At 37.5% G+C, this 17,062-nt stretch overlaps 3 protein-coding genes across 3 annotated transcripts; 2 read left to right on the top strand and 1 right to left on the bottom strand.

Moving 5' to 3' along the window:
* Positions 1-2,752: 2,752 nt before the first annotated feature.
* On the top strand, positions 2,753-5,659 carry LOC122083767 (probable polyol transporter 3). Its single transcript, XM_042651657.1, has 3 exons — positions 2,753-2,861; positions 3,032-3,799; positions 4,784-5,659. The coding sequence occupies exons 1-3, from the start codon at positions 2,753-2,755 to the stop codon at positions 5,404-5,406; spliced, it is 1,500 nt and encodes a 499-aa protein (XP_042507591.1). The 3' UTR covers positions 5,407-5,659.
* Positions 5,660-7,244: 1,585 nt separating this feature from the next.
* LOC122084820 (probable polyol transporter 6) lies at positions 7,245-9,501 on the top strand. Its single transcript, XM_042653246.1, has 3 exons — positions 7,245-7,432; positions 7,656-8,420; positions 8,882-9,501. Exons 1-3 carry the CDS (start codon positions 7,324-7,326, stop codon positions 9,499-9,501), a joined length of 1,494 nt encoding a protein of 497 aa, XP_042509180.1. The 5' UTR covers positions 7,245-7,323.
* Positions 9,502-12,408: 2,907 nt separating this feature from the next.
* LOC122085259 lies at positions 12,409-15,661 on the bottom strand. The gene is made up of 3 exons (XM_042653747.1): positions 15,162-15,661; positions 13,899-14,243; positions 12,409-13,379 (listed from the first exon to the last, which is right to left on the bottom strand). The coding sequence occupies exons 1-3, from the start codon at positions 15,483-15,485 to the stop codon at positions 12,897-12,899; spliced, it is 1,152 nt and encodes a 383-aa protein (XP_042509681.1). The 5' UTR covers positions 15,486-15,661; the 3' UTR covers positions 12,409-12,896.
* Between the last annotated feature and the right edge of the window lie 1,401 nt (positions 15,662-17,062).

A 17,062-nucleotide genomic window follows, 5' to 3' on the forward strand; every position in this document is an offset into this window, starting at 1 on the left:
ATGAGATAAAAAAAAAAAAAAAAACTATTTCGGTGGTGGGTACCGTGGGTTTCATATATGACGTTTTGCTTTTTTTTTTTTAAATATTGTTTAAGTGGACCGAATAATTCGGTTTAATTTGATTCGGCCCGAATTATTCACGTTTTAAAATCAAATTAGTAAAAGGCGCGTTTTTTACCGAATTTTATTTTTAATTCGGATTCGATTAGAATTTTTTATTTAATTCAGAAAAATTCTGTTTAGCGGAATTGTTAACTAGGGTCCTAATCAACTACAGATCTTATTAAAATGATTCTTCAAGCTTTCAACCACCCTTATCAATGGGCAAGTGGGTGAAGGTCACCTGGAACTGATAGTTCAGCTATAACAGTGATAGTAGGCCCTATCTCACCTTGTTTTCATATCAAGTTTAAGTTGAATCCAACATTGCCAAGTGTCCAAATAAAACAGAAGAAAATGAGAGGCTGGAAAACAAAAACCTTTGAACAATTCAATAGTGTTGAAAAAGGAATCTATGTTACAACTCAAGTCAAACTTATGAAACAAGCTCAATGGATGGGTGAATGAAAAATTTTTCCTTCTTTCCATTGAGAGAGTGTCTTTGGATTGAATTAGCTTGTAATCTCTGCCTTTAATTAGATCAAATGCCTTGATAATTATGTTCTATCATAGTCGAGTGAGTAAAAATAACGAAGCTAAAAAACTCAAATATGCCTCGGGGTTTGTTCAAGAGGTATAAGCTTCTCTATGAATTTATTGCCCATGGCAAGCTTCTTTTTCTGTTTCTTCTTTTTATTTTTTCGAATTTTCTTATTTGTCTTAAGACTTTTTTTCTTATTTCAAACTTCGGTTTTCTCCTTTTGCTTTGCTTGATTTTTGCGTCCTTTTGTAAACTTTGGCTGAAATTGAATTATATATATCGATACCTTAAAAATTGAATTTGGAGATATAACAAATTGTTATGGAAAAGCTATTATGATGCTAAGGCTATAAGTGGTCCAATATGGACTTTAATGACAAGACCAAAAAAAGTGATTAGCAGATTTTGATGTTTTGGAATTCCTTGGGATAATTAACAACCAAAAGATGACCTCCGGACTTATTGAGATAAGATCTCATTTTAAGCTTCATGCTCAATGGAAGGAGCATAGATGTGTAGAAAGCTCAATAACGTATTTTTGGACACTATAAAATGGTCCTAGGTCATGTGGTTATTGTGCCAACACGCGGACCAATGGGAGAGCAAGTGAAGGCATAGATCAGTGATCATGCCTGAGGATAGAGTGGTCTTTTCACACCCACCTGTGTTTGGGCTTAGAGGACACGACCAGGGAACATTCTTTCTCTTTTTAGTTTGTTTTGTTTTGTTTTGTTTAATATTAGTTTTGTTTAGTTTTTTCTTTGTTCTGTTTTTAAAACAAGACTTTGACGTGAAAGACTACCTATATCAACAATAAGTGAAAGGTAATGAATTTTAACATATTGAAATTGAAAGGAAACAAACTTGATTGATATTCAAAGAGTGTGATATGAAATGTAAAGGAAATAAAAAATAGTATAAATTTTTTTTTCAACACTCTCACGGTGGATCACTTATTTGAACTTATTCACTTTGATCACCTTTTGACTATTGCTTTGGTTAGATGGAGAAAATCTTCTTATATGCATGTGTAAAGTGTGTTAATCATAATAAGGGTTGTCATCAAATTTTTTTCGGTGGAAAAAAAAATTTAGACACGTCAAAAGATTTTTTTTAACACATCAAAAAGTTCACATCAAACTTGATTTGATTGGGTCAAACATATTTACTTATAAAAGAACTCTAATCTTCAAACCGCAAATCCAAATTGAGTGATTCAATTACGCTAGAAGGATTATTTCAAGTACTATAAAATGTTATAAGGAGCCACTTTTAACCAAAAAAAAAAAAAAAAAAAACATTTGAAGGTGGATCTCATGTGGCTAAAAAAAATCTAATATTTTCCTTATAAAGACATGAATCCTACTCATCTTAAGGGTCATAACAACAATTAAATAAGAACAAAAAAATAAAAATAATTTTTTAGACAACTAATTGAATGTGTAGAGCATTCGTGACCGCAATTAATTAGCTGTTAAATATAATATTTTTTTTGACAGCTGATTGAAGTCATAACATTCCTGGTGGAGATAGACTTGGGAGTTATGGATACGGCACAGGAGTTGAATGATAAGATAAAATCTTGACTTATTATTTCATTTGTAACCACATAAGTCCCTATTTCCCCACGCCAACAAATTTTTTCTATTCTTTTCCTATAATTAGCTCTAATTTGTCACCATCAGTCGTTACTTGGCTGGGCTATCTCCTTTGAATAAACCAACCAACATAAATGTCAAATATCTCAGTTCCGTTTTTAGCTGGAATTACCCTTTACATGATCACAAACATTGGTTTAGATCCGAACAGGATGGCTTATGATGGTTTGGCCTAATTTCACCCTATGGTTAACGTAACTTGAAATTTGACAACTATGAGCTTCGTTTGATTCAACGAATTAATGTTTATTTACCAAAAAAATAAAATAATAACCAATGTAGAATGAACAACGAGCTACGTTGATTGGATTCTTAGGGAATTTCACTGAAAATCTTTCCCTTTTTAAACCCTTCACAGGGATTAAACTACATTACAAATAAGTTATCAAATAGAAAGGTGGTAGGGATAGTTTCAAATCTTTCTGAGAGATAAAGAAGAAAAAAACGAAGACCGATGGGAGCAATTGAGATTGCTAATGGTGAGAATGAGAAGCCGAAGCTGAACAAGTACGCACTTGGTTGTGCTATAGTGGCTTCTTTGATCAACTCTATATTTGGTTATGGTGGGTTCTCTATATATACTGTTTTTCTTTTTGTTCTTTAGCGTTTCAGTTAAAAGGTCGAACTGTTAAGAAAGAAAATATAAATAAATAAATAATTTTTTTTTTCTTAAGAAAAAGAAAAAATTTATACCCTAATTACTGATTAAGTTCTTCCTTCCTTGCTACAACAGACACGGGTGTTTTGAGCGGAGCAAATCTCTTCATAAAAGAAGATCTCAAACTGAACGATACTCAAATCCAAGTGCTTGCAGGAACCCTAAATTTAGCAGCTCTGGTAGGTTCGGCCATGTCAGGGAGAACCTCTGATATGATAGGTCGACGTAAAACAATAGTCTTGGCATCACTTATCTTCATGGTTGGTGCAATCCTGATGGGCTACTCCCCTAACTTCATAGTCCTTATGGTCGGACGCTGTATTGCCGGCGTCGGAGTGGGCTTCTCTCTAATGATTGCACCGGTCTACTCGACGGAAATATCATCCTCTACACACCGTGGAGCTCTCTCTTCTCTCCCTGAACTATGCATCAGCATAGGAATCTTACTGGGTTACATCTCTAATGTAGCCTTTTCCAAGTTGCCATTAAAGCTTGGTTGGCGTCTGATGATGGGTGTCGCGGCCATCCCTTCAATTGCTTTAGCTTTTGGAATCCTTCAGATGCCGGAATCTCCAAGGTGGTTGGTGATGCAAGGTCGTCTCAAGGATGCTGAGGATGTCTTATTTTTGGTTTGTGATTCAGAACAAGAGGCGATATCAAGGTTTCGAGATCTCAAAGCAGCTGTAGGGATCCCTGAGGACTCTAAGGAAGAAGTTGTGATACCACCGAAGAAGACAGCTTCCGGTGCCGGGGTTTGGAAAGAGCTCTTCGTAAGGCCAACACCCACTGTTCGTCGGATAATGCTCGCTGCATGGGGAATCCATTTCTTTCAACATCTTACAGGTAAGGTTGTTAATCGGTTCGTTTTAGGTTCAGTTCAAGATACAAAATGCAGAAAAAAAAAATCAAACCGATAATATATTTTATAATCAAAACTGAACTGACCCGTTTGATTCGGTTAGATATTGGGTTTTAAGTTAGTTTGAGACGAAAGCGGTGAATCTTCACGTACGTGGATGTACATGAACGTCCTTGATCCATGGATATGGCATCTATTAAATGAAGAGAGAGAAAATAAATGTCATATCCACGGACCAGGGACGTTCATGTACATTCACGTACATGAAGATTCAGCGGACTAGTTTCAGACTAAGTTTAGGTCCTATTTTAGGTGTTTGGGCCAACTTTTTGAAAATCTTCACCCATAAAAAAAAATCTTTATTTTTCAATGGTCATAATCAAGGTTTTAAAACTTGGGACTGATTGCAATTAGATTAGATTGGATGGATTTACCTTTTGGGTATGTTTTTTTTGGTTTTCGGTTTTTTTTTTTCATTTTTTATTAATTTTTTTTTCATTTTTTTATTTCATAAATAAAATGAGTAAATCAATAATCCCATCTATATTGATGCTCTAGTATGCATTTTTATTGGCTCATGTGCTGATGAAGTGACCATGACAAGGTAGTGATCTCTAATCTCTTGCCCATGACTGAAATAGTAAAAAAAAAAAAGTTTTATTAGGTTCCTTATCTTATTCAAAAATATGTAATTTTGATTTGGGATCATCCCTTTTCTTTTTTTCGGTAGGAGGACCCCAAGGAAAGTTGAACTCATTACCTCTTTATTGTGAGGTGTTAGGGCTTGTCAAGTGAGCTTCACCTTGATGTTAGGTTTAACGATTTTAATCATGAAACTAAAACCGAATAAGACAAGGAAAAATTCCAACCTTTTTGAAACCAAAAATTGAACTGATTGATTTTGATTCAGTCTGATTCGATTTTATATGACCAATTTCGATTCTAAATTGACACCCTTTTACTTACAGGTATAGAAGGCGTGGTCTTGTATAGTCCTAGAATCTTTAAGAAAGCTGGGATTGAGAGCAAGCAGAAGCTCTTGCTGGCAACAGTTGGAGTTGGGATTACAAAGACAATCTTCATCTTGATTGCCACCTTCAAACTGGACAAATTTGGGAGGAGAAGATTGATGCTCACCAGCGTCTCAGGTGTAACCACAGCATTACTGGTACTAGCGTGTACTTTGACTGTAGTGCATTTCTCCACAAAACCACTTCTTTGGGCTCTCTGTGTTAGTATTATTTCCACATACACATACGTGGCTTTCTTCTCGATTGGGCTTTCAACTGTTACATGGGTTTATACATCAGAGATATTCCCCTTAAGGCTTAGGGCACAAGGAGCTAGTGTTGGGGTGGCTATTAATAGAGCTGTGACTGCTACTATTGCTATGACTTTCATATCAATCTATAAAGCTTTAACCATTGGTGGTGCTTTCTTTATGTTTGCTGGTTTTTCAGCATTGGCTGGAGTGTTCTTTTACTTCTTTATGCCTGAAACTAAAGGAATGGCTTTGGAAGAGATTGAGTTGTTATTTACCCCAGGAGGCTCTAAAGCTAAACAACAAAAAACTGAAGAAGTTGGTGTGTAGATGATCTCAGCCTTACCAGAATAAATTATAAAATTGTTCAATGTTGGTGTGTAGATCAATCAAGGAGAAACTTTTCCTCCACCATGGGAGAGAAGGATACAGTCTCAACTTGTAAAAGATAGAATTCTGGTTTGCTAGGTAAACAGAATTGCCATTCTATAAGTGATACATTTTGGCAATCTTTACTAGTTTGTGATGATGATTGTAATTCCTCAAGTGCCATTTGAAATTTATTTCTTTTCTTCCTTGTTTATGGGATGAATCTCTCTCTCTCTTTCCCTCTCTCTCTGTGTATATATATAGTTACACAATCATGTTATGCAATGGTTACAAAAAAAATCCTACAAAAATAAAATAGATACAAAATTTTCCCATTTCGTTTTTTTAATTTGATTTTACTTCACTTTTATTTTCCTTGTAACGAGATGAAGCCTACTCATCTTAAGGCATCATGAATGAAGTTTTATTGACATAAAATTGGGAGAAATAGAAATTTTTTTTTTGGGTAAAAGCCATGGCTTCTCAGTTACAAACATCAAGAATCAATGGAATGGAAATGGATCAATTGGGCCTACATGTCAAGGCTCATGCTTGCAAGAACCTTTATAGGTGCTAAATGCAAGGTGGGATGGAGTGTCTCGGCTTCTGCTACTGAGACTGAGGCAATTCGTGATGGAGTCTTACTTGCATTAGCTTGCAGCTTCTCATCAGTGATGTACTTTAGTGATTGCCAACCTGTCATTAGGGCTTTAAATTCACTTCCATCTTCGATTGATTGGGCAACTAAATGTGTGGTTGATGATATTCTTTCTTTGTTAGTAGGTTTTTCTTTTACTTCTTTTCGTTTTATTCCTCGTACTGTTAATAGGGAAGCTCATGTCCTAGTTGTAGGGGCATCTCGCTTGGGAATTTCCCGTGTTTGGTGGCTTCAACCACCGGTTTGTCTCGTAATTCTTGACTCTAGTAGGAGATTCTCCTCCTTTGATTTTTCTCAATAAATTTCTTACTTTTTGTTAAAAAAAAGAAAAGAAAAAGGATCATGCTTTCTCCGCAAGGGAATCAACTAAACTATTTCTACTTTTAACCCTTCTAAAGACTGCAATTCAACTCCTTGCATTAAGAAAATATGGATTTATATATGATTTTGTCCAAGTTAAGAGAGTCCATGGAATGGATATAGGTCAACCAGTCCTACATGTCAATGACTGGGCCTTCTTCAAGGGAATTAGCTGAACTGTTTTCACTTTTAACCCTTCTAAAGATTATGATCCAGCTCTTTACATTCCAAAAATACGAATTTATATGTGATTTATCCAAATTAAGAAAGTAAAGAGAAAAAAAAAGGTTTAATCTTATCAATATGATGTGGCTTTTCTTACTTTTTTTTTTTTTTTTAACGGCATGAGTCCTTATTTCCACAAAATTTCAACAAATTTCTTCTATCCTCTTCCTATAAATGGCTATAATTTGTCATTATCGATCCCTGCTTACTTGGCTGAGCTGCCTCCTGGATAGGATAACTAATAACATAATTGGCGACTCTCTTGGATCCGTTTTAATTGGAATCCCCCCTAACATGATAAAGATTGGTTTCAGATCCGATACATTCACGACTAATATATATATATATATATAGAAGTTTCCGAAAAGCCATAAAAAAAAAATGGGCCTAAGATACGATAACCATATTTAGACAAAATTCTTACATTAGGTATCAAATTGTATTAAAATATCTATATAAGTTGACACATATCTTTACTTCTCACAAGGATTGAAGTGAGTTTGCCACACGAAAAAGAAGCAGAGATAGAAAGTGACTTCTACCTAAATCCCTAATAAGAGAAAGAGTTTCTAACACAGAGAGAACGGAGCGTGTGGGGAAACACTAAGTGGGAATACAGGCGAAAACGAAGGGCGATGGGGACAATGGAGATTGCTACGGGTGAGAATGAGAAGGCAAAGCTCAACAAGTACGCACTCGCTTGTGCTATAGTGGCTTCATTGATCAACACTATATTTGGTTATGGTGGGCTCTCTCGCTCTCTAGAACTAGGTTTGGCTGAGTCCACATCTTTTGTAGTCGCTGTAACAGAGTAGTGAGCATTCAGCAGTCGAGATCATCCGTGCACACACCTCAAGGGACTCTCAATCATCCTATGCTCACTACACCGATACAGTTGCTGCAGAATATGTAGAGGCTTCTCTTTCTTATTTTTTATTTATTTGTTTATTTATTTTTGCTGCAACAGACACGGGTGTAATCAGCGGAGCCAATATCTTCATAAAAGAAGATCTCAAACTCAAAGATACCCAAATCGAAGTTCTTGCCGGAACCCTAAATTTATGTGCTCTGGTGGGTTCGGCCTTGTCTGGTAGAACCTCTGATATGATCGGCCGACGTTACACAATCGTCGTAGCATCTGTTATTTTTATGGTCGGTGCAGTCCTAATGGGTTTCTCTCCTAACTTCGCAATCCTCATGACCGGACGTTGCATTGCCGGGGTCGGAGTGGGCTTTTCTCTAATGATTGCACCGGTTTACTCGACTGAAATATCCTCTTCTTCACACCGTGGAGCTCTTTCTTCTCTCCCTGAGCTATGCATTAGCATTGGAATCTTACTAGGTTACATCTCTAATTTTGCCTTTTCGAAGCTGCCATTGAAGCTTGGATGGCGTATGATGCTAGGTATCGCCGCCATTCCTTCAATTGGTTTAGCTTTAGGAATCCTTTGGTTGCCGGAATCTCCGAGGTGGTTGGCAATGCAAGGAAGACTCAAGGATGCTAAGGAGGTATTGTTGTTGGTTTCTGATTCAAAAGAAGAGGCGGAATCAAGGTTTAGCGACATCAAAGTAGCTGCAGGGATCGACGAGAAGTGTAACGAAGACGTAGTGACTCCGGCGAAGACTGCTTCCGGTGCCGGAGTTTGGAAAGAGCTCTTGATAAGGCCAACACCGACCGTTCGTCGGATAATACTTGCTGCATGGGGGATCCACTTCTTTCAGCACCTTACAGGTAAAGATATTAAATGATTTTTTGTTTATGAAAATAAATTGTAAGATTATGGTTGTTTATATTTTTTAATTTTGGGAAAAGAAGTCCGAAAGGTACCGTAGACACAAAGGAGGTGAAATGACTGCCTGCCCCTACGAAAGGAAGACATAGGAAGATATTTTGTTCGCCAATATTAATGCTTTTGCATGTGCTCCCACTAGCACTTATGCTGGCGCAGAAAAGTTTTGGATGTTTTTAACATTATTTGTGGGATTTGTTTATTTTTTACCATAAATTTTATTCTAATCATGAATGACTTAACTCATACTCTAATCGATTTGAAATAGTTTACTGTCGGTTTAAATGGTTTAACTAAACAGAATCAAAATCAAACGATTACGATTTCACGATTTCAATGTAAATGGTAAGATATTTGATTTTGATAAATGGTTTTAATTTGATTTTGACACTCTCACTTACAGGTATAGAAGCCGTGGTCTTGTATAGTCCAAGAATCTTCAAGAAAGCTGGGGTTATGGACAAGCAGAAGCTCTTGCTTGCAACAATAGGGGTTGGGGTTACAAAGGCAATCTTCATCTTGGTTGCTACCTTCAACCTGGACAAGTTTGGGAGGAGAAGACTGATGCTGACAAGTGTTTTAGGTGTAACTACAGCACTAACAGTATTAGGGTTTTCTTTGACCATGGTGCATTTCTCCACAAGGCAGCTTTATTGGGCTCTCTGTCTTAGTATTATCTCCACATATAAATATGTGGCTTTCTTCTCTATTGGGCTTTCAACCGTTACATGGGTTTATACTGCAGAGATATTCCCCTTAAGGCTTAGGGCACAAGGAGCTAGTATTGGGGTGGCTATTAATAGAGCTATGAATGCTGCAATTTCTATGAGTTTCATATCTATCTATGAAGCTTTAACCATTGGTGGTGCTTTCTTTATGTTTGCTGGGTTTGGAGCGTTGGCCGCATTGTTCTTTTACTTCTTTATGCCTGAAACTAAGGGAAAGGCTTTGGAAGAAATTGAGATGTTATTTACCCCAGGAGGCTCTAAAGCTAGACATGGAACGACTGAAGAAGAGCTCTAAGTTGTTGAATGCTGGTTGCATATTTTTATTTTTCTTCGCTTTTATTATTTTTTACACAATGAAGATAAGGAGAAAGTTTCCCTCCATTATATAAGTGAAACATTTTGACAACTTTTACTAGTTTGTGAGGATTGTAAATCCATAAAAGTCATATTCAAAATTTCTTTCTTTCTCTCTCCTCCTTGTTGAGGGATGAATCCCGTCTCTTTACTCAATTTTACCAGTTTGGGATGTAGGAACAATTTATTGTATGTTCTTTTTTGTACATACCTTCTCTTTTTCAACATCTATCCTTACCTCTATTTTTTTAATTGTCTAGATCTGAAAGTTTATTACGAAAACAAGTAGGTTTGACTTTGTTTTACTCTTACTTTCTTTGTAATTTTTTTATTTTATAAATTTAGAAAATTCTCCTTTTTTGGTTATGGTTGAGATTTTTTTTCATTGGTTAAGGAAAAAAAAAAACAAATGAAGATAGAATCTCATCTAAACCATAATTAGTAAATACATGTATTGTAATTTGATTAGGTTCACAAATTTCTTTTTTGGGGTAACCAAACAGGTTCACCAATCCAGTAGTACTCAATGTTTTACTTTCTTTCCTTTGAAGTGGAAGGTTTGTGAATGATGGGTCCCTTTCTCTAGACAAATCCATTGAAGCTCTGGCAAGAAAGCTTTTATATTTAATTTCTTTGATGGAGGTAGACCACTTGGGGCTGGGTATTACAAGAAGCAGTCCTATGCAGTAATCCGTAATCTGTGACGAAAAAAAAAAAAAAAAAAATCTTTTAATGAGTTATTTATGGGAGTGGGCCAGTGGGGAGTCTTTGCTTGAGAGGAGGGAATTGTTTATCACCAAAAGTTTAAGGGTCTGATAAAGTTTTCTGGTATTCATTGATGTTCTTGGTCCTTTTGATGATATCCTGGGCCTGATCCTAGTAAGATGCCCTACTGGTCGGGGTGTACATGAGCTGTAGTTGGCCTACTACTCATTAATATTTGAATACACCCGGTAAAAGTATACTTCATGTACTGGCCCATGAAACCTACTATATGATTGTTTTTAAGTTACTCACTTTTATAGAAGAATCGAATTAAACATGTATTTATTATTAAAATGTACGTATTTCTTGCATTAGATTTTAATAAATATTTTAATTTATAGTCTAATATGTTTAATATTTATACAAATCGATCTATATGTACTAAAAGCCGGACACAAACCAAATTAGGGAAAAAACTAGGAGGCACCACAATGCATGCCTTAGACGGTAAAAAAGAGAAGGAAAAACAAGTATTAAATGGTTAACACACAATTAAGTTTTCCATTCCTTGGAATGAAGAAAGTTAGGGACAAATCTTAGGCAATAACTCCATCCAGTATAAATGTTATGACCATCCAAATCATCATCTTTTTTGGTATACTTTAAAGATGTCTTAGAGTCATGCCGAAAGCGAATCGAAGGGGGCTACCAATTAGTAATGAGAACGAAAGGGATTCTAAGATTTGATCCATGATGACATCCCTTCATAGACTTTGAATGCCCCCAAAGAAGTGATAGATGAACTATCAACCTCAGAATTCACTTAACACTAAGGGGCCATTCCAGACTCAGGAGGGGAAAGTAGCATATAGAGCATCCCTCACACACAGCATCAAGGTACACACTAGAGTAGACCCTAGAAATTGAAAGATTTATTCTTCTCCTTTTCCTCTTAGCAGATCGCCAAATAGGACGTAAATCGTTTAATTCTGAAACTTGTTCATCTTCTCCTTTCATTGACACATCACCTTCCCATATACCTCCATTCGCCATTTCTTGATGAAATTGGTTGAACTGAAATGAGTTAGATTGCGAGGGATCATGATTCTAATCCATACACAAAATTACATATATATAAAAAAATAATAATAATAAAAAAAAAAACCTAGAGCAAACAAGATTGGAGAAGACCCTTTTCTTATGTCTTGAAACATTAAAAAAAATCAATGCACTAGGCTCCCACTACCGCACTGGGAAGGGTAAATGTACCCAGCCTTCTTAGGTCATGAAACATTGCATAAACTGATTTTTCCGGCTTTAATCTGTGTCTCTCAAATGGGAACTTGTTGACCTTGCTTGTTGGCTAGCAGATCTACTTCAATCTATGTTGGCTTTAACCTACCTTTGATACTCTGCATGAACTTCAATGGATCGATCACTCCAGTATATAGGATTCAGATCTCTTCAGCACACCCAACATGTATCTGACAGCTGGGCAACACTTGGGATGTGTGTCCAATGTTACCAGTCATCTATTGCATGTTGGGCACACGGGAAAGATCCTCTTCCCAATATATATAAGATTTTTCACCCTTGGTCGATTGCTATTCATGGATTTAGCGTAGGTATTGACCATCTTGAAATCGATACGATATTGATATGGATTGGTCTAGATCAGTCTGGAATGAATAGTTCTACCTTTAATCTTTCTAAAAATTGAAATTTGTGACAATTTTACCCGTGGGTTGTACTGTTCCATTGATACGGTATCAACTAGGTATCAAGATCGACCTGTGCCAATAACAATCTGGATTGCCCATCCGATCCCAATATCTAAAACCATGTTGCCTAAACAACTTCCTGCGCTACAAGACATTCAACAGCCTCTACCAAACTCAAAACCTATTCATCTTGCTAGAGTCGGATGACTTTTTTACTTCTAAAAAATAAAATAAAGGTATTAAGTATCCTGTCCGAATACGTAACGTAACTTATACTATGCAAATATATCAATTTATAGGAAGGAGGAGAGAGATAAACATAGGAATACCCTACCTTACAATATAACGGCTTTCTTTCTGGCCAATAAAACAAAGGGTAGGCAAACCAATATCAAGATCACGCTTTGCTTTGTCTATATATCCGTAGAACTTACCACATAATTTTATCATTTGTCACTACTAGTCAATTAACATGGCTTTCTATTTGCAAGATCATGCTGAAAGCTTTTTTTTTTCCACTAACATAAGGGGGAAACAATTTGTTATATAGAACTATGGGAAAATGGTTTCTGAGGGGGAGTGTTGTGGCTGCACCCCGATATATTGGGTGGGGGGGAGGGTGAAATGATTGCTTCGCCTCTTATGAAAGGCAATAATCTCTTCAGTGTTGATGTTTGCGCTCCATTGATCCATGTGCTGATGTAGGTGGAGCATTCCCGAACAGAGAACATTTCCCCAACTAGACTATATACATTCATGTTATCTTTAGCTTTTTTTTTTTTTTTTTTAACAAGTAATTTATATGTATTAAAGAAAGAGAAAATGTACAGAAAAAGACAGCCTCTATGTTATCTTTAGCTTCTAATTAAGGTTTCACTCACGCTCATTCCATGCCTTCCACACTACTCCCTTATTCACTCTTAAGGTCTGCAGGAGGTAGAAAGCAATCCATGGTGAGTCCACATATGTTAAAATCAGCTTCCTCAATGGTCCACGTCTCCTCCATCTTTCTCTTATGATTAGTCGACCCCTCTCCATACCTAAACAGAGTCACAAGAGTCTTTCCTCTGTGAGCAATATTGATGCCGTCAATGTATCTGTAATCCTCAATCACTGACTCCATGCTTGTCTCCCAGAAGATACTATCGTTGCCTTTGCCTTTCTTCATGCTTAGCAAGTGTGAGTCTTCAAACTTCATAAGAAGCCCACTTCTCTGGCTGAAGTATCCCCAAATTGTGTGGTGTATGTTCTCAATGTTGTTTGTGTTTCTAGCCCTGAGGGTTGCTGCACTCGCCTCCAGCTTCAGTATGAAGCAGTCTTCATTGTTGATTACCATCTCTCCTATGCACATCGCATCCAAAAACAAATTTGCCGTCGACCTCGGGTCAAGTCCCTTCGCAATCAAATTCAGTCAGTGCAAACTGCAAAACCCAAAAGTAAAAGCTTTGTTCTGGTTCTTGCCATGACTTGGGTAGAACTCATCCTAAAAGCTAACCTTTAACCTATCCAAGTTGAGTTTTACCTGCAGGGAGGAGAGATTGAGAAGATCTCGGTTGCTTCCATGTGGAGGGAAAGAATGTTGGGTTCATGTGAAAGGCTGAAGTAATAATTGCATGTTGGATGTCAATTTATTTAGAGACTTATAGGTAATTGGGCACCCTCTCATTAACATAAGGGTGTCAATCGGTAAAATATTTGGTATGATACAAGGAAAGATATTTATATTTCAATACCAAATGGTTGTCTTAAATATCAATACCATATCAAACCAAGGAAGATACCGTTTTGTTGTACCGAAATCATACCGAATTCGATATTGGTATACAATATTGATTGACTTGACACCCTTGATTAATGATTAGTTTTTAAGGATGAGTTCTATTTGAGTTCTTTCCGTAATATGTATGAATACCTGAAAGAAACGCCGCAAGGGTCTTGGGGGACCTTTGGAGGCTCGTGATTGTTGGGCTGCATATTGCCTCCAGGCGACCTCGCCATTGCTGCCGGCGCTGACCTTGCAACCGGAAACCACCAGCTCCAAGTACCATAGGTCAGGGTTCTTTTGCCAAAGGACGAAGCCGCCTATCTCAGCTTGGTCTCTAGCCTTCACGCTATCGTCGTTTTCGCTTAGGTGGAACTCGGAAGAGGTTATCCTCACCTGCCCAATGGCGTACATGCTGTGGACTGAATTCAATGCCGTTTGTCCTCCGGTAGCCGCAGTGTATTGTTGAACGATATATTTGGCTGTGGAAGCTTCCTATCAGAAGACATTCATTCAATCATTCATTTATGTAGAATACATAGGAATTTTTATCTTTTGGTAAACAAAATTCTATTTAAACGAGTTGAGCACCTGTAGTTGCGAATTATTAGGTTTCATTAATCACGGAGTGGAATTTAGTTAAACTGTTATGCAAGATAGACAAAGCCTTCCTAACTAAGGAATCATTTTGCCCTACCAGCGAAATGCTTGCGTTATGTATCCGAACACACCACAAGAAGATTGAAAGAGCAAAAAAGAAAACAAAAGGATGATTTTGAGCTCCGGTGAGAGAGATGGGAGGATTAACCCCAAGGGGTTAGAGGTTGAAGCGAGGTCCCGTGTAAGCGATATCATAGTGTCCCCAAGGACTAGTCAGGTCAAAGATGCGGACACGCTAGGTGAAAAAAAAAAAAAAAAAGGGAGAGAGAGTAATGGGAGGATCATTCATTGTGGGTCTTCCACCCTCAATCAAGTCGCCCAAATCCTTGATTTTGGATTTGATTCTAAAAGCCACTCCTTTTTATCTTTGTCAATATTCTCTTACCATGAATGGCTACCCACACCCATACAGGAATTATTTGTTCTCTTTTTTATTGTTTCTCCCCCTCTTCTTTTTTTGTTTTTTTTTTGGTTGTATCCTCCCTTCTTTGGTTTGTTTCCCCCTCTTTGGGTTTGTCTCCTCTCTTAGGGGTTTGAGGTCCATCTCTTCAGGACTTGGTAGGGTTTTCACCATGGTCTAGCCAATTTGGCTTTATATGTTGTATTTGTTATTCTTTCCTGCTTTAATATTTTTTTCATTCACTCAAAAAAAAAAAATAATAATAATAATATACTAATACGCAAGGAATAAGAGAATATATAAATGCATGGAAGAACGAATGGAGGAAGAAGAAGATGAGTTGGTTAAATTACAATGGAAGTGTCTTTGATGCAAGGGCACGTAATGGTGGAGTCATTGTTGATTTGGAGAGGGATGAGAGGAGAGCCGACGACGTTGAGGATAAATTGAAGGTCCGCGTTGCGGCCGGAGAGGGGAGGGGCGGAGGCTGTCAACTTGTGGGCGCACTGTGACTTCAACCAGGTGCGCATGTTCTGCCAGCGGAGGGCATTGTTGTTGTTGTTATTATTATTGTTGTCGCCGTCGTCCATGGCGGTGAACATCTCTTCTGGGATGGGAACCTCCAGAACGGTCTCAAGCCCATCCTCACGGTCGAAATTTGGGCAGAGTTTTCTCATATTATGGGAATTGAAACTGTGGAATGAAAGGAATGGAATGTGATATTGGATAGATGTGAGAAAGAAACAGAGGGAGCCTTTGGGAAAATGTCTCCTCCCTCCGTTATCTCTCTAAGCTCATCTAATGGGATGAGCGGAGCAGTCGCCTTGTGGGCTTTGGAAAGGACCATGGGAGTCCAACCTTAAACTTGACCTACCATGAAGGGCTCGGCTCCCCTTGCTTTTAGCAGTCGCGAGCTGCGTGGCCACGACTTTTTCGGGGTGTTCCGCATCCAGTTCCGCTATTTGTAACGTCTTCGTTTTTTCCCCTTTCACATTCTTCCCCTTTGTGTTCATTTTAGCCTATAAGGGCATGCCTCGTTGCTGGCAAATATATTTGACCGAAATATCTTCAACTGACTTTTTCGGGTAGAAAAAAATTTGATTGCTTCCAGCTCCAACCCCTGCTGGCAGTAAGATTTTTTCACTTTTCCTTTGTCCACAAATATTATTTTAGGTTTTTGTATTTTCAAAAGTTTTCTTCTAAAATTTTCTCTAGATCCATCACAATCATCTCAATTTGGAGTTCACATCCTCTGCAAGCACTGCATCATTACAGTGAGCATTAGGTGACTGAGAGCATCTAAGCACACATCCCAAGGTACTCTCAATCGTCCATATCCTCACTATACTAGTGCAGTGCATCAGAAAAATTTTGATACCTCAATTTGTATCCCAACATGTCATTGCCACAAGGAAAAGGAGAGAGAGAGAGAGAGAGAGAGAACCCTCTCCCTTTTAATATATAATAATATTTGGCAAGAAGTTCCACCAACCCATCCTACCAAAAAACTAGGGTATCGTGCGGCCCGTGCCAAATAAGTAGTCGTAATTTTTACAAAAGTGGTATTGGTTTTAAAAAAATAACGCGTGTCTAATCACGTTGCTCATGCGCCTAAAAAGATGAGCACCAAAATTATCACTCACCCTTTATGAAATAAAAAATTTATATATATGATACTCTTATACACATTCTCATTCGTCCAATGTAGGTGCAGAGCCACTCGACTAGACAATGATCTCTTACCCTCTTTCTTTTTCTTTTTTATTAACCTTAATATGATTTATTGCAACCAATTTTGGAATGGAAGTTATTCCAATGACTCAAGGAAATTACATCTCATTGCATGGAAAAAAAATGAAAGCCTTGGCCTATGGGATGCTACAAACCACAACAAGGCCTTAATGTCAAAGTTGGGATGGAGGTTTCTCTCTAAACCTCAAGCGATATGGAATAAATTCTAAAGGACCAAATATTGCTTCCAAAAATCTCCTTTTGACCCAAAGGTCTATAACAAGCACGGGTTATGCATGGGTTTGGAATAGTATGGCGTCTATCTTACCCACCTTGAGGATATGTGTGATCTGTGGTAGGAAATGGATGTGACATTTTATTCTGGTTTGATACATGGATTGTATCCAACCCAAATACTCTAGCCATTGACACTCACCAGAATATTAACAAGTCTAAAAAGGTAAGTAGTTTTATTCAAAACAATTCCTGGAACATGGAAGCATTGGGGACCTTTTGAAACTTT

The sequence above is a fragment of the Macadamia integrifolia genome, chromosome 7 (genome assembly GCF_013358625.1).
Source record: "Macadamia integrifolia cultivar HAES 741 chromosome 7, SCU_Mint_v3, whole genome shotgun sequence".
Classification (NCBI taxonomy): Eukaryota; Viridiplantae; Streptophyta; class Magnoliopsida; order Proteales; family Proteaceae; genus Macadamia; species Macadamia integrifolia.

Coding starts and splice junctions, on each gene's coding strand:
- LOC122083767 (XM_042651657.1), top strand. CDS start 2,753: ATGGGAGCAATTGAGATTGCTAATGGTGAGAATGAGAAGCCGAAGCTG. Junction 2,862..3,031: donor CAACTCTATATTTGGTTATG/GTGGGTTCTCTA, acceptor TTGCTACAACAG/ACACGGGTGTTTTGAGCGGA. Junction 3,800..4,783: donor TTTCTTTCAACATCTTACAG/GTAAGGTTGTTA, acceptor TTTTACTTACAG/GTATAGAAGGCGTGGTCTTG.
- LOC122084820 (XM_042653246.1), top strand. CDS start 7,324: ATGGGGACAATGGAGATTGCTACGGGTGAGAATGAGAAGGCAAAGCTC. Junction 7,433..7,655: donor CAACACTATATTTGGTTATG/GTGGGCTCTCTC, acceptor TTGCTGCAACAG/ACACGGGTGTAATCAGCGGA. Junction 8,421..8,881: donor CTTCTTTCAGCACCTTACAG/GTAAAGATATTA, acceptor TCTCACTTACAG/GTATAGAAGCCGTGGTCTTG.
- LOC122085259 (XM_042653747.1), bottom strand. CDS start 15,485: ATGAGAAAACTCTGCCCAAATTTCGACCGTGAGGATGGGCTTGAGACC. Junction 14,244..15,161: donor GCATCAAAGACACTTCCATT/GTAATTTAACCA, acceptor GTCTTCTGATAG/GAAGCTTCCACAGCCAAATA. Junction 13,380..13,898: donor CCTTGCGGCGTTTCTTTCAG/GTATTCATACAT, acceptor TTGATTGCGAAG/GGACTTGACCCGAGGTCGAC.